Source organism: Telopea speciosissima, chromosome 10, assembly GCF_018873765.1.
Source record: "Telopea speciosissima isolate NSW1024214 ecotype Mountain lineage chromosome 10, Tspe_v1, whole genome shotgun sequence".
Taxonomy (NCBI): Eukaryota; Viridiplantae; Streptophyta; class Magnoliopsida; order Proteales; family Proteaceae; genus Telopea; species Telopea speciosissima.
Window position 1 is genome coordinate 4715014 of NC_057925.1, and position 16972 is coordinate 4731985.

General features: G+C 38.4%; 3 protein-coding genes and 1 pseudogene across 3 annotated transcripts; 3 read left to right on the top strand and 1 right to left on the bottom strand.

The window, feature by feature from the left end:
- Nucleotides 1–1473: 1473 nt before the first annotated feature.
- On the top strand, nucleotides 1474–2771 carry LOC122642288 (annotated as a pseudogene).
- A 2013-nt stretch (nucleotides 2772–4784) lies between these two features.
- On the top strand, nucleotides 4785–5654 carry LOC122642289. The gene is made up of 2 exons (XM_043835727.1): nucleotides 4785–5002; nucleotides 5103–5654. Exons 1-2 carry the CDS (start codon nucleotides 4835–4837, stop codon nucleotides 5652–5654), a joined length of 720 nt encoding a protein of 239 aa, XP_043691662.1. The 5' UTR covers nucleotides 4785–4834.
- Nucleotides 5655–6797: 1143 nt separating this feature from the next.
- Nucleotides 6798–10154, bottom strand: LOC122642640 (F-box protein CPR1-like). Its single transcript, XM_043836176.1, has 2 exons — nucleotides 10119–10154; nucleotides 6798–8030 (listed from the first exon to the last, which is right to left on the bottom strand). The coding sequence occupies exon 2, from the start codon at nucleotides 8009–8011 to the stop codon at nucleotides 6824–6826; it is 1188 nt and encodes a 395-aa protein (XP_043692111.1). The 5' UTR covers nucleotides 8012–8030; nucleotides 10119–10154; the 3' UTR covers nucleotides 6798–6823.
- A 3512-nt stretch (nucleotides 10155–13666) lies between these two features.
- Nucleotides 13667–15751, top strand: LOC122642290 (pentatricopeptide repeat-containing protein At1g11290, chloroplastic-like). The gene has a single exon (XM_043835728.1). It carries the CDS (start codon nucleotides 13979–13981, stop codon nucleotides 15749–15751), a length of 1773 nt encoding a protein of 590 aa, XP_043691663.1. The 5' UTR covers nucleotides 13667–13978.
- Nucleotides 15752–16972: the final 1221 nt, after the last annotated feature.

The following is a 16972-nucleotide window of genomic DNA, read 5'->3' on the forward strand; positions in this document are numbered from 1 at the left end:
TCAACATAGGCATGCAATGGGGCTTTTGTCAACCTTGGACTGTATTGCTAGTACCAAAGAAAAGAAAAACCTTGTAGTATATTGCACTTTGGGATACTTAATAAACTAGATTTACAAATCTGAAAAAAAAAAGGAAGCTATTGGAGTGGTCTAATTGGAATTATGTCTGATTCAGATAAATTAATGTTAGTAATCTTTCTCCCAATATGATAAGAAGAGCAGGGGAATGGGCATTGAGGACATCAATCTCGACCATACAATCAATAATCTAATCACAATTGATTGATCAAATGGAAAGAATCTAGAAATTCAATCCTATGGCATTACATAGAGAGTGATAGAGGAAGATTTGATAGCTAAGCAAACTTGTTTTATGAACAGTTACTAATATTAGTAAATACCAACCTGTGAACAGCAAAAGAAATTCATGGATTCACCTGCGATGTAGATTTCTAGTAATAGGTGAATAAGAACAAAGCAGATTAAATTATTTTTAAAAAAAAGAAGGAAATTTTAAGAGGATTAATTTAATTAAGGAATTGTCCATACAGAGTCACAAACTATATTTGACGTAGAGCACCACAATTACCAAAGAAAGAAAAAAAAAATTAGGAATTCAAACTGAAAAATCAGAAATCACCCCCAAACAAACATAATCATTCACTTTTCCTACAATCTACCAATGCTTTTATCATAAAGGATTAAAGGACAAAAAATAGGGCAGTCAAAGTATCACACTAGAAACCCTTAGACTAAAACAGGTAGAGAGAGAGAGAGAGAGAAAGAGAGAGGGCGAACCTGGTCAATGCGACGTGAAGGAGACTGAAACAGGGTGAGGAGAACAGCTTCTGCTATACGATGAATGATGAAACAAGCTGAAGGAGGTCGAACGAGAGTGTATGTGAAGAGTAGAATGATAATCTGAGTAAGGAATTTAGAAATTTGAGGGCTTTGCATAGGAAAGCGCGCAACGTTCACATGCCCCCTGAAAATGGTCAAACTTATAGTTGCCCCCTTGAATTTTCACTAATTTCACGTGCACCCCTGCTTTTCAAGCTAAGTATCACTATAATCCCTCCCGGATCAGTTATGTTATAATGGATCCTAGTTTTTTAACATTGATGGACCATTCTGCCCCTTGATAGGGTAGAATGACAAAAATGCCCTTATTTGAAAAAAAAAAAAAAAAAAAAACCTGCAACTCATCTTCCCCAAATGAATCTTCCCCATTTGGGGAAGATGAGTTGCAGGTATCTTTCAACAACTGAGAACTTATGTTCTTGATCATATTCTTCCCCAAAGGGTTGTTTTCCGATTTTTTTTTGAACCATTGTAGATTTTCATTAAATTTGTTCAACTAAGAGGGTTGTTTTTTCTGTCCCTAAGGTTGATTTTATGGTTCTAGGTTTAGAAGATTCTCAAGTGTAGAAAAGAAAGCTTTTTTTTTTTGTTTTAATTTTATTTTGGGGTTTGGAATTCCGGTTTCTCTTTGTTTCTCTCTGAAACCGTCGCCTGTTCTTTGGTTTTGGTAAGCAACAAGTGGTTTTTCTTATTTTTGCAGTTTTTGCTTTTCTGGTAGCGGTCTTTCTTTTTATCTTCTTTGCTTTATTCAGAAGTCATGGCAGCAGCTATAGATATCTACAGTAATGGACCTGTATCATCAGATCCCTTCAGAGAGGAGCTCATGAAAGCACTGGAGCCTTATATCAAAAGTGCTTCCTCATCAACCTCCTCTGTTTTGCTCTTTCTCTTCTCAACCCCAGTTTTACCCTGGTTCTTGCTCAACGTCGACTACCCAAATGCGTTGACTACCCAAATGTTTTCTCCAGGGTTCTCGATCCAAGGCCAATTTGGTCTCAAGCAATCAGGTTCATTAGTAGGGCTAAATCAACTCAGCCCTTCTCAGGTTCAACAGATTCAAGTCCAGATCCAGCTCCAACATCAATAGCAACACGTGGCTGCAGCCTCCATCCAAAACTAGAGGCTCAGGCAGTCTCAGTTGCAGCAACAACAACCACATTTCCTGAATTTCCTCGGTCCGAAAGCAATCCCGATGAAGCAACTGGGTTCATTAGCAAAACCCACGAAGCTCTACAGAGGGGTGAGACAGCGGCATTGGGGGAAATGGGTTGCAGAGATCCGTCTATCAAAGAACCGTACTCGGCTTTGGCTCGGCATTTTCGACACCGCTAAGGAGGCTGCTTTGGTCTACGATAGGGCTGCTTACAAGCTCAGAGGAGAGTTCGTGAGGCTTAACTTTCCCGATCTCAGACACCAAATTAATGGAGGAGAGTTCGGCGATTACAAGCCCTTGCAGTCCTCTGTGGATGCAAAGCTTCAGGCGATTTGTCAAAGCTTGGCTAATTTGCAAAAACAGGGGAATGGGGGTTGAAGGATACCTGCAACTCATCTTCCCCCATCGATTTGGGGAAGATAGGTTGCAGGTTTTTTTTTTTTTTTTAAGGGCATTTTTGTCATTCCACTCTATCAAGGGCAGAATGGTCTAACCATGTACAAAAAATGTCAGACGTTAGAACATAACGTTTCTGTCTAACGGGAGGGACTATAGTGGTACTTAGTTTGGAAAACAGAGATGCACGTGGAATTAGTGACAGTTCAGGGTGGCAACTGTAAATTTAACCATTTTCAGAGGGGGCATTTGAAAATAACCCTTTTTTTTTTTTGGTAGAATGGTGATTTATTGATGAGGAATGCTTGAAGCACCCGGGTCTCCCCTTTGCAGAGGAGAAGAAGCCAGGGAGTGGAAGTAGGTCAGACCGTGCCCTTCTTAGCCAAGGTGTCTGCAACAACATTGACATGCCTTGGAATTGGAATACAACGCAACAGTCCAATTCAAGCACTACATTCTTTTTTTTTGTTTTGAGTTTTCTTCAAATGCCCCCTCAAATACAAATGTCCCCCTGAACTTTTACTAATTTCAAATGCATCCCTATTTTCTAAACTATGTAACACTCTAGTACTCCCATTAGTCTCGGACGTTTTCTACTGCAACTCATCTTCCATAAGTCGTTTAGGGTTTGAAAAAAGGAACAAATTGCAAGTTTTTTCTGTTTGAAGATTGGTTAGATTTTCAAACTGTGCTTTCTTCTTTTTTTTTTTCTTTTTTTTTTTTCCGTTCTTCATATGGCAAACATTTGATAACTTGTGATGAGTCTCCAAGCCATGGATTGTAGGTATTTACAACCTTCTGCTATATAATGTTTGTCTCAATTGAATCTAGGGTTAGATTCTTCTCCTTCTGGTTATAAAATTGAGGCATTTGCAATTTTTGATTAGTTCTATATTAAATTTGTCGAGTATTAAGTAATTATTGCCGCACTAGAATCTAGGGTTTTGGTGATTCCATGACATTGAAGAGGTTCTGATCAGTAAGAACCTTATAATTAGAGAATGCAAATTGTGCTTCACTGGGGACAGTTTGTACCATCTGCATTGGAGGTCCTTAGATTTTTCCATCTGCATTTGAATCCATCATTGTTCCACTCTTTCTGTTCTCTTTCAAATCGAGTTGTAAGTAGTTCCCCTTCTAAAACTCTGAAATCCCCTTCCTTCCCCCAAACCAAAAAGAAATCTCTGAATGAACAAAGATTTTCTGTTCTTCTGATGAAATTGATGCTCTTTCTGCCATTGTATATTGGATCGCACCTTGCAGAATCTCATACTTTTTCAATTAAAACCTGGATCTGATTCGTAAACTTCGTTATAACCTGGGGACATGTCTGTGAGTATGTGTTTGGTCTAGTCTATCAAAATTTCAACTCTCATCGTTTGTATATTTGCTTGTTTAATCTTCTTTAATGAAGATCATTATTTTTTCTTCAGTTGAGTATCTGTTTCATGCAACTGGTACATAGAGTCCCCAGTGAAGCACAGTTTGCAAAACTAACCAATCTTCAACCGAAAAAAAACCTGCAATTGTTCTCTTTTTTCAAACCCTAAATGATTTGGGGAAGATGAGTTGCAGGTTTGGTTTGGTTTTTTTTTTTTTTTCAAGGTAAAGACGTTTTTGTCACTTTATCCTATCAAGGCAGAATGGTCTAACCATGCTCAAAAAATGTCAGAAGTTCGAACATAACGTCCGAGACTAGAGGAGGACTAGAGTGTTACATAGTTTGGGAAGTAAAGGTGTATTTAAAATTAGTGAAAATTTAAGAGGCATTTGTACGGATAGGCAATTTGAGTGGGGCATTTGAAGAAAACATTTTTTTTTTTTTGGGTAAAGGTAAGCATTACTTACATTCATCCGGAAAATCGGCCCACTCCCAGTTCCTCTAATAGGGGGTGGTGGACCCCACCTAGGACAGAGTGTTTTGGCAAATGTAGGGTGGTCGGTCATTCTAAACCCCCCCCCCCAATTTTTGGCAAAGGTAGGGTGGTCGGTCATTCTAACCCCCCCCCCCCCCCCCCCAATTTGTTAGAGAAACTAGGGAACTAAGCCGGGCAGATCAAATAGCCTCTTTTTGCATAATATAATTTTGAAACCATGTTAAGAGACGTGAAGCTACATGGATTTATTTTAATACTAGTTCTTAACATCACTTCCTTTATTTTAAACCTTCACAACACCCATGACAAACCCATTACGTACGTTTAGGCCGTCTCTACTCTATAGCAAGTTGGTTTATGATTGCAACTTAAGAGTTATAAAGTCAATACTTCTTTAAAATAACACAGAAGACCAATGAATCTTCCTTTCAATTTGGATATATATATATATATTTATGAACAACTGAACCATCATCAATCTCATCTTTCCAGAATTCCTAATGCAGTAGAGATAACACCAAAGAGAAGAGTATTGAGAAGGTAATTAATGGGAGTTGTGGCTCAAAACCTAGACCTGATTTTGGTCCCTTCAGGGCTTTTGATCATGTTCACCTATGATCTCTACCTCCTCTACCGAGTCCTAAAATATCCTTCAACAACAGCCATCGGCTATGAGAACCGCAATTGGATGGCTTGGGTTGAGAGAATGATGCAGGTTAGGTTAATTACTACTACTACTACTACTACTACTACTACTACTATTCTCTGTTTTCTGATTTTCCATTCACTAAATGTATTCCATATCTAATTTGCAGGGTGACTTGAGTTATGTAAGCCTAGCAATATCAGTGTTATCAAACAGCATAACTGGTTCGATCTACCTGGCTTCCTTTTGCCTTTCATTTTTCGCTTTCATAGGAGTATGGGTGGGAAGTTCCAGTAGCAACGCCGTCAATGTCGTGTTTATACTGGGAAACACAACCCAGGCCAACATTTCCCTCAAAAACATAAGCATGCTTGTAACTTTCATGCTGGCCTTTGGGGCGTTTATTCAGTCGGTGAGGTACTTTGTTCAGGCGAACTCGTTAATAAGTATGCCGAATAAGGATGTGCCGGTGAGTTATGTGCAACGGTTGGTGTTAAGGGGGAATAATTTCTGGCAGGTTGGGCTGAGGGTGGTCTACTTTGCTATGGCTTTCTTGTTTTGGAGTTTTGGACCAATACCCATGTTTGCTTCTTGTGTTGTTATGGTCATATGTCTGTATTTCTTGGATACCAACAAGGAACCTTTGCATCTGTTCCGGCCGCTGGTTGAGCCTCCGTTGACGAAGGTGGTGCAGGAGGTGGTTGCTGTAGCTAGGGCATAGCAGAGCACCTTCTCTGACTGTCATGTTAATGTTATTGGGAGACTTTTGGAATTGTATTTTCTTTTTTTTTTTTAATGAAATGGAGTTGTGCCCTTTACAAATGCTTAGAAATCCATTTGCCTTTCAAAGGAAGAAGGTGGCCTCAATCTAAGGAGAGTGAAGGAGATAAATTCAGTCTCTCTTCTGAAATGAATTTGGAAAATTGCTTCAAAAAGGCAAACTCTATCTACGTGAATTGACTTTATTCTCAACCTCTTCAAAAAAATATTGAGAAATAGAGAAACAGAAGTGTATCATGCCCTTATCGGTCAGTTAATCGGGCCTACCGGTGTGAGCCAACAAAAAAATAAATGTATTTGGTGAGAATGGAAAGAAAAACAACTAACAAAAATTTAGTTAGTTACAACATCTTCTAAAACACAAGTAAACTTATCCATCCTAGCCTAATGGGCTAGTCTAGAATCTACTGACACAGTATCCTAAAGAGTGAAATTTACATTCATTTTAACAAACAGAGATAATTGTCAATAGCATCCAAAACTACTAAAGATGAAATATTAGAGATAATCTCTCATCTTGACTAATCTAACACATCATCTAGGTGTCCTTCAAGTAGCTACATGTCAAAATTCAAGGCCTAATTCAATTATATACTCCTTTTATTAGCATGTATCCTTGTATATTTTTTTTTCAACTACCTTTGTATGCCTATGCAAATTTTTTGCCATTTAGCGAATTCCGTTTGCGTTGAAACTTGACATATAAGCAGAGGACCTTGAGCACTACATGTACACAAAATTTGGGCTTACGTGGCAGATATTTGGGTCTATCAAATAAGCTTATCTGAATGAGCTACTCAGAAAACCTAAGAAAAAAAAATTTAAGAAATATGGAATAAAATATTAAAGTATGTGATATAATAACTGCAATGCATATAAGGCAATATGTAAGCCATGCAATTAATATTTATGGAAAGAGGAAGTATACACTATCTAATTGTGAATAGTAGGCAGCACCAGCATTCAGTTTACACATGATCAGAAAATAATGGATGCCAAATCAGCTAAAAAGAAGTAGAGGCAAAATATTTGTATGTATAAGATCTATTATTTCATTCTTGGATAAAAAGAAAAGAAAGAAACAGTGTTTAGGGACTTAAGTGCACCCAATTATACCAACTTAGGAGAGATCAAACTATTGACATGAGTAAAAAAACCAGAGGGACATCCTCTAACATCAAATTGTATTTCACTCTCTTGATTTAATTCAAGATCGTACGCAATGTGAGAAAGAATTTCAGAAGATGACTTGATTTCAAAGATTATGATTTTTCTTCCTCCATGTGAGAAGCTAGATACGACATGAAGAAAATCAGAACTGTCACTCCAGTGTAAGGTACACCCCATAGATGGTTTCCTTAATGAGATTACGTGTTGCTTCACCCATGTCCCCTTCAACCAATCCTTCAAAATCCATACAATGTATGTATTGCATTTAAAAGGTTTGGTTGCTTGCACAAATGATAACACGCCTCCAAGTTCTAGGAAAGAATCAGATACTGTAATTTCATGAACTGGAGCTCGGATCATGTGAAATACCTCTGCACCTGCATCAAATGAAACTATGTGCATGGAAGAAGATTGAACATGTGTGACACCTACAAAATACACGATCCCATTTATCGTTACCGTTTTTGAACCATAAAATTCCCATCTTTCATCTTCACTACTCGATGAAAGTGAAAATCCATTGACACATCTCCATGTATTGCGACCAGAACACCCCAAGGAGAGCACCTCACATGTCACAGTATACTCATCAATCAGAAGGTGCACCAATTTATATATGCCAGTTTCAGGAACATATGCAAACCCACATTGATGGTACCAGGAATCCAAATTCTCACTACTAGCTGAAGGAAGGTCCACTATTTGTTTAGTAATCAAATTAGCCACAGAAAGGCAGTTTCGCTTAGTTTTTAGTAGTACCAAACCATTGCAGCTACCAATGACCTCTCCTATGGAACCATACTTCAAATCTTGTTCTATATTCTTTTTGTCTTTCATCTCTTTGAAGTCTGGTTCATAGATAAACTTTCTCTCCAAAAAGTTTCGGTTTATGATCAAACCAGGAATGGAATGTCCAAGGTGGGATTGGATGAAAACACGGTCATGGATTAGATTGTACCATGACTTGCATACGCTTCTGAATTTATACACTATGTCAGCCCGAAGTCTAACAAGGATATTGAATATCACCTCTTGAGGAAGAAAGGGCATATCATTCTTCTTCAATATGAGAGATTTGGATGCTTTTGCTGCTGTTGCTCCTGCTTCAACCTTCCTTCCTTTTCTCATGGTCAAGTCTTGAGCTTTCCTGTTACAAAATCATTTACTTAGTAACCAAACCCATCATTATTGAAGAATAAAAATTTTTTATGAACATTAATTCTATTGCAAACTACTCAAAAAGAAGAGAACACAACAACAGCACACAGCTGAGAGCCAAAAAGAAAAGAAAAAAAAAACACAGCAGCAGAAACAACAAAACAATCAAAAGAAAACACAGCCTATCAATCTGGGGTGGGGATAATTTATGAAATTATTACAAAAATGTTTACTAAGATAAGACATTTAAGTATGATAAATGATTGAAATACATGTAATCATAAACATATAGAAAAAATGTTAGATAAACTTTAACTTAAACACTAAATAGCCAAAACAATTTAGTCTTTAAATTCTAAAGAATGTCAAAATAGAAAGAATAATAAAAAATGTATTGAGAGAGAGAAAGAGATGTAACCATGTTATTTTAGGGGACGAGGAGGGGTCGGCTCCTATGGATAGAGATCATTCTCTCACATAATCTTCAAAGAGAAATCTTGATAAGAAAATCAGGAGGGCCCCTAGGTGCCTATCAAAACATGAACTTGTTTGAAAAGAGAAGGTTTGGATTTAGAATGTTAAATATGAAGGTAATAGAACAAAAAAAATAATAATAAAGACATTATAATATAAAAATCAAAATAAAAAAAGATATGTATCTAAGGATCAAAAAGAGACATTTAAGAAATATGCCAAAATGAATCTTATTAGGATCGACGGTAGTCTGTAAAACTAACTAAAATAAGACAAAAAAATTATTTGATCATACACAACGTAGAAAAGATAGCAACCATGCATGTTTTTTTACCTTTTGAACTCCATTACTAATCTAAGAAACCTTCTTAACTCTAACTCATCAAACATTGCAAATGAAATGTGAAATAAGAAACAAAATTTTGTGCATTGTAAATGAAAAAAGAATAATAAGAAAAACTTTGGCCATCTAAATCATAGCCAAGTAATTGGCTTTCCTGAGTCCATGTGTCCTTTCTGGTGGGAAAGATATAATTGAACCAACATTATGCAAAGACATTCAACAGAGACATGCAATGGACCTTTTGTCAACCTTGGACTGTATTTCTAGTAGCAAAGAAAAGAAAAAAACTTGCAGTATATAGCAATTTGGGCCACTTAATAAAATAGATTTACAAAATCTGAAAAAAAAATCTATTGGAATGGTCTAGTTGGAATTATGTCTGATTCAGATAATTTAATGTTAGCAATAAAAGGGCATACCCAGTGCACAAGGCTCCCACCATTGCGGGGTCTGGGGAGGGTCATAATGTACACAGCCTTATGCTTGCTTTTGCAGAGAGGCTGTTTCCAGACTCCAACCCGATGGAGTAATCCTTCTCCCAATATGATAAGAAGAGTAGGGGAATGGGCATTGAGGACATCAATCTCGACCATACAATCAATAATTGAAATCCCAATTGAATGATCAAATGGATAAAATCCGGAACCCAAATGGCATTTCATAGAGAGTGATAGAGGAAGATTTGATAATTAAGCAACCTTGTTTTATGAACAGTGACTGATAGTAGTAAATACCAACCTGTGAACAGAGAAAGAAATTCCGACTCACTTGAGATGTGTATTTCTAGTATGCATTATAATAGGTGAATAAGAACAAAGCAAATTGAATCACAAACTATTTTTGAAGGAAGAGGACCACAATTACCAAAGAGGAACGAAAACAATCGTAGGCTGAGGTGTTAAAACCTAAAACCCTTCATTACTATACTATAGCTCTGGGTAAAGCGTTGGGTGTCCATGCTTGTGAGCCTAAACCAACCATACTTAACCTAACAATAGGAAATGCATTAAAAGAGCTCTTTTTTCCTTTTCTGGGAAGCAATAAGGGAAACCCCTTTGTTGTTATAAACAGAAAATAACAGTAAGCACAAGAAATCAATATTTCTAATTGAGCTACAAATTCAAACTGAAAAAACAAAAATCTTCCACTAACACATATAATCATTCACTTTTCCTACAATCTACCACTGCTTTTATCATAAAGGATTCTCAAACTAAAAGCCCTTAAACTAAAACAGGTTGAGAGAGAGAGGAGGTGAACCTGGCCAAAGTGGGCGTGAAGGAGACTAGAACAGGTTGAGGGAGAACAGTTTTAGACGTGCGATGAATGATGAAACAGGATGAAAGAGGACCCTTTCACAGGTTGAAGGAGGCTTAATGGAGAGTGTATGCGAAAGTAGAGAGATAACCGAGTTACGGAATTTAGAAATTTGGTGTCCGGAAGCGATTAGGATTAGGATAGACACACTGACAAAATAATCTAGTAATATAGAGAAGGGTAAGAGAATAACTCACCTGGATCTTTATCCCCTCCAGTTCCCGAAAAGAGCTCCCATCCTGCAGTGGCGGGAGTCTAGAGCGTCCAGCTCAGCCCAGCAAAAACCCCCCAAAAACAGGGGGTGGGGTGGTCATTTCACATGTGGGGCTCAGGTGGGACCCTCTTGTGAAATGACCACCCTACCCTTTGTTTTTGCTGTGGTTTTGCTGGGCTGGACGCTCCAGCTCCCGCCACTGCAGGACAGGAGCTTTTTCCCCAATTCCCTGCCCGTCATGGTTCGTGATCTCAGTATCAGCTGAATCGGATTGCAATCGATCGATACGAATCGGGATCGCCCAAACTCGGGCAAATATAACACTTTTGTCCCTGTATTTTTATTAGAAAAATTATTTTTTTACATTTTACCCCTATCCGTACAGCTGTATCAGATCGGTCTCGATCGATACCGATCCAATCTGGCCAAAATCGGTCAATCCAATCCAATACCTCAAGCCATGCTGCCCGCCCAGTTCCCTAGTCCCCTAACAAGGAGCGCAATGACCACCCTACCTCTGCCCAAACACTTTGTCTGGGTGGGGTCCACCCCTCCCTTATTAGAGAGGGAGTGGGGAATTGGGCTGGGCTGGGCGGAGCCGAGCAGGGAACTAGAGGAAATAATTTTCCCACTTGCACCAGATATAAGGCTGTGCAAAATTACCACTCATGCTGGTACCGGTGCAACACGACCAGGTAGCAATCTCTTAGCCTACATGTTACATATATACTAGTCATTAGTCAAGAGACTTAGGATTGTGGGTGTACAAGAGTGATTTGGTAGTTGATCCAGACTCAATTTGAGTTTGGAATTCGGATCCAACCAAACAGAATCTTCACCCTATTTGACACAAGGATCCATGGTTTTAGTGCACGGTATCGGATCAGGTATCTATCACCTTCAAAACCAATAAGATATCGATACGTTATTAGTACAGATTGATTGTATCAAACTTTACCCCTGATTTTCCTTAAAAAATGGGTTTTTTTAGTATTTTACTCATTAGCTGTACCATTTCACTAAGACGGTATCGCCCAGGCATCGATATCAGTCACCTTCAAAACTAAACAGTATCGCCATATTAGATGATCTGATACCAATACCTCAAACCATATAGGAATGAGTTTAGATTTGCTACCTACATGGGGACGGGTGAGGACTGATCTGAACCCTCCATGGGGGTGCGGGACCCACCTCTAGGGTGTGGGACCCATGCCCCATGGAGGGATCAGATCTGTCCCCACCCGTCTCCATGTGGGTAGCTGATCCAGATTCATAGGAATTAAAGGTACCAGAGGTATCAGAGGTATGCAGATTCTGTTTGGTTGACTCTCACCATGTGGGGTAGGACAACATGTTAGTAGCTGATCCAGACTCGATTTGGTAATGTTACACTTTGCATGGTGGCAGCTCTGTTAGTCCGTTATCCATCTTCTGTCCCTATTCCCTATAATAAACGATTTTATTTTTTTTTTTGAAAAAAAATTTATTGATAACCCCCTCGAGAAAAGAAACTAAACACCTCTCATACATTAGCAAGGAAGATAAAACACAATCATTCACAATTAAAGAGATTCGCCAAGGAATGGATTGAGACTGGTAATCACCATAAGATTGTCACTCTCTATACAAACATTTCGCAAACCTTGGCTTAATTACAATCATTAAGATGGCTTTGCGAATTGCTAAGGCCTTTGCTACACATACATAAGTCGAACCCAATCCTTCCAAGAAGTAGAATAATACTTGGTTGAAACTGTATCAACATATACTCCACCAACTCCTGTTAGACCCAGGTTTCCTTTACTGGCCTCATCTACATTGATTTTGGCAATACCTTCTAAGTCGTCCTTAATCTCAACGATGACTGTGTACATCTGTCGAAATTTGAAGTTTGTCATCTTCCGCTCACCCATGCATTAATAGATTTATGAAATATCATATCGTCACAACAGTAGATCATAAAGTTGATGAGGGTCTTCTTCATTATGGAAGCTGTTATGATTAGTATACTTAGAAGAATATATCCCTTAGAAATAATCAAGGTTGTGATAGGGTAAGAGTAGTACTTAATCTATAAATGTTATATTGGGATTAGATTAACTAGATTTAATTAAGTGGGTTGATAATTAGTTAACTAGGGTTGGGGTGTATTGCCCTATAAAAGGGAGTTTCATTGTATTCATGGGTATGAAAAGATATAACCCTGTTAATTAAATCTAGCTAATCTAATCCCAATATAACATTTATAGATGAAGTACTACTCTTACCCTATCACAACCCTGATTATTTCTAAGGGACATATTCTTCTAAGTATACTAATCATAACAGAAGCCCATCCATCACATATAATAGTAACACCATTTCTGGCCCAAATCGGCCAAAGGGAGCCGAATAATGCAAACAAAGTTGTTTGTCGATTTTTATTGGGTTTGGTCTGGTTTTCATCTTCTATTGGGCCATTTGGTGGGTTTTAGTTTCTACCGGTGTTTAAAAACCCAAACCCAAAACCAAACCGGTAAACATTCAGTTCATTATGATTTTTGATCGATTTGAGTTGGTCTAGTTGGTTTAGAGTCGAATTTGACACCCATGGATTAAAAAAAAAAATCTATATCTAATTAAAACACCATCTTATAGTACTGAAAGTCTGAAATACCCCTACTAGTTAATCGTAAATTACATAAAATTAGTTAAATAATAAAAAGGGAAAAAGGTTCCCTTGTCGCCGGCCGACAGTTGCCCTCTCACACAAGGTTTTTGGAATTTAATTTAGTTCACGATATCGGCATTAGTATCAGCCACATCGGTCAATTCCAGTAAAAAAAATCACTTGTTGACCATATCAACCGATACATATCGATGTTGTATCAATATCGGTCACTACTGATACCAATACATATCCACGATACAATACTGATACCTAACTCTATGGTCTCACATCGTCTTTCTACTGTTTTCCCTCCTACCGTGATCATGTAAGCTCTATGGGAATTGTGCCGAGATTCCCATTTGTATGGAACCCTTTAAGCTAAAAATAGAATGGAAAAAAGATCTCTACTTGGTGTTGTTTTCTACGCCTTCTCACAGGGCACCATGAGATGTCGTCACCCCCTGGGCAGATATCCAGACGAGCTCACCCATTGACGTGCTCACCCATTGGGGCAGACGCTTTTGTGGAGACCATGCAACCAAGTAGATATCTCTAATAAAAAATCACAGGGTTATATATGTAATTGCACATAGAAACTATAAACACGGTTGATCCACTGCTTCGTGTTAAACAATCTCTTCTCCATCTGAAAGCTGAACCAGTAACATTAAATCGATCCAAGCTAAGGCTATTCGCAGGTTCTTAGTTTCTGCTCGATCTAATTGGTTGATTAAGACTAAAATCTTTATGCCTATAAATTATTTTGCTCCAACTCACCAGGTATACAACGACACTATCATAGCCTGATTTTGGGGGTTTTTGTTATCAGAGATGTGAATGAAATGGATGACCCATTAACTGAGATTGTAGCAGAAAGGAAGAGCAGCAGCAGAAGACAACCCATTACCAATCTGATCTTTGAATATTGGTTCATCCATGTTGATGAACTTTCTGAGAAGACTGCAACTTGTGTGGTCTATACACTCTATACCATCTTTCTTCAGTACCAACTACCATTCCCTCCCTTACAACTACCTTTTGAACTCTTGTTCCTCTCTTACTGACCTCAAAAGAATCCATGCTCGTATTCTAGCAGATGGGTACTCCCAAAACTTGGTTGTTGTCACAAAGCTAATCACACTGGCTTCTAATGTAGCTCCTTCCATGGCCTATGCTCGTAAACTGTTCGATGGAGTGTCTGAGAGAGACGTCTTCATGTGGAACACCCTGATCAGGGGATACACTGATTTGGGTCCATGCGAGGAAGCTTTAATTCTTTACAAAGATATGCATTCATCTGGGTTCTTGCCTGATCACTACACTTTCCCCTTTGTGATTCGATCCTGTGCTGTTCTCTCTGCTCTGCAGGATGGGAAAGAAGTGCACTGCAATATAATAAAGAATGGTTTTGATCTGGATGTGTTTGTTCAGAGCTCCTTGGTTACTATGTACTCCCAAAGCGGTGAGACTTTGAATGCTGAGTTGATTTTTGAAGAAATGGCTTTAAGGAATATAGTTTCTTGGACTGCCATGATTGCGGGTTATGTACAGAATGGTTTTTATAAGGAGGGACTGTGTGTTTTTAGGAGAATGGTCGCTTCTGGGATTCAACCCAATGCGGTTACCCTTGTCAGTATTCTTCCTGCTTGTGCAGGGTTGGAAACCTTGAATTTAGGAAAATTGATTCACGGTTATGGGATTAAATTGGGTGTGGATTCTGATATCTCATTGGTGAATTCTTTGATTGCCTTATATGGTAAGTGTAGAAACATCAAGATAGCTCGGTCATTGTTTGATCAGATGGTGACCAGGAACTCGGTATCATGGAATGCCATGATTGCTGCATACGAACAAAGTGATGCTGGTGGGAAAGCAATTAAGCTCTTCTGCAGGATGCAAAATGAGAGGTTGGAATTTGATTACATCACGTTGGTCAGTGTGATTTCCGCTTGTGCTAGTTTGGGAGCATTGAACACGGGACGATGGGTACATGAACTTGTCTCTAGAAAAGGACTTGAAACTAATGCTTCAATAGCAAATGCGCTTATAGACATGTATGCCAAATGTGGAAGCATAGATTTAGCCAAAAATGTTTTTGAGATATTGCCACAAAGAAGTGTTATATCTTGGACTGCCTTGATTGGGGCTTGTGCAGCTCATGGGCATGGAGTATATGCGTTGGAGCTCTTCCAAAAAATGCAAGAGGAGGGGGTGAAACCAAATACATTCACTTTCACTGCTGTCTTAACTGCTTGTAGGCATTCCGGTCTTGTAGAAGAAGGGAGAAGGTATTTTGACAGCATGAGCAGAGACTACTCTATAATGCCTGGTGTAGAGCATTGCTCATGTATTGTAGATCTTCTTGGTCGAGCTGGTCGGCTAATAGAAGCTTATGAATTCATCAAGATGATGCCAGTGGAACCAGATGTTGGTGTCTGGGGGGCTTTGCTTGGTGCTTGCAGAATCCATTGGAACCTTGAGCTGGCTGAGCGTGTTGCTATGCATCTGTTCCAATTAGACCCTCAAACTGTCACATACTATGTGCTTATGTCAAACATCTATGCAGAAGCCGGCAGATGGGAAGATGTAGCAAGGATGAGACTGCTGATGAAAGAAAGAGAGTTGAAAAAGATACCTGGCTGCAGTTTTGTAGAGATAAATAGGAGGTTCCATACATTTCTATCAGGACCAAAATCGCGTACTTCATGAGAAAGCTCAAAAGTAAATGTAACGATCTACACGAAGTTCAACACAAAATACTTTGCAACAGGGCATTGTTTGTTGTCAAACTCATTAACTAGTCAATAGAAGTCTAGAATTCTTTGCTGAGCTTGAATAACTCTAGCTGCTCTCCTGGTGGGAATTCGAGGAGGGTTTTTTTTTTTTTCAATAGAAGTCACTTGTATATTACAATGGTAGAGACACCAGAATAGCTATAAGAAATGAAGAAGACGCCAAGATGGATTGTAGTAATCTGGGGTCAGAAGAAAGAACCAGTAAACATGGAACATGGATTAATGTAGAGGGACAAGATGCACATTGATAATGGAGCTTCACCTCAAAGTGAAACTTGCACAAAATGACTGTTTTTGCTTAATGTTTCACTACCTTTCACTGTATGGAGTTTGAAGGGAAAAAACTTCATTTGTAGACCAGATGGTCAGCATAAGGGACCTCTCTCTCTCTCAATTTTTTTTTCCCATTTTTTACCATGAAGCAAAATAATGATCTCTTTTCTTTTAATTCATTTTGTTCCTTTTAAAGATTTAAGCTTGGTGAATACAGAATCATATTTATGTGAAGCAGGAGCTAGGCATAGACTGCAAAAGTTGCAGCTCAAATTTGCAATGGTGCTTAAAGTTTAGTGTTCTTACTTAAAAATTGTCATTCATGTAATGAGCTTGATTGGATCGTGTTCATGACATGCCATGGCAGTGATGTTGTGGCATTTGCACCCAAAGATAGCAATGAGATATCATGGTTGACCAAGTACTTTGTGATTGAGGGGCTTGGAAGGAAACAAGGATCAATTTGACATTGCTGGAACTACTTTTATTTCACTTCTCATCTTTCCATCTCACTTATACCATCCAATTCTGAGTTTGAGTTTCCTGGGCGTGTTAGCTGTTGTATTTCAAACTTTTTCTCCTCCCAAGTCCCAACACATCCCCCACCCAAAAAAAAAAAAAAACTCAAGAACATAAATTTAGGATCGATTTTCCCTTAATCAATGGTGAAAAAAGAATCTCTTAATCCACAGGATCTGACCCTCTAATTGAACTAAGAAAGGATATTTTGGAACTTCAACAATAAGAGAGTTAATCAAGGCATCAAATCATTTGAATAAAGAGGTTCTCTCTAAGTGAAGGAAAACTTTCACCTAAATTTATGTTGTGAAAATTTTCAATTTTGAAGATTCTATATTGCAGA

What these genes read in the sequence shown, in the direction of transcription:
- LOC122642640 (XM_043836176.1), bottom strand. Translation starts at nt 8,011, where the DNA reads ATGAGAAAAGGAAGGAAGGTTGAAGCAGGAGCAACAGCAGCAAAAGCA.
- LOC122642289 (XM_043835727.1), top strand. Translation starts at nt 4,835, where the DNA reads ATGGGAGTTGTGGCTCAAAACCTAGACCTGATTTTGGTCCCTTCAGGG. An exon ending in GGGTTGAGAGAATGATGCAG is followed by an intron (nt 5,003 to 5,102) that starts GTTAGGTTAATT and finishes TCTAATTTGCAG; the next exon opens with GGTGACTTGAGTTATGTAAG.
- LOC122642290 (XM_043835728.1), top strand. Translation starts at nt 13,979, where the DNA reads ATGTTGATGAACTTTCTGAGAAGACTGCAACTTGTGTGGTCTATACAC.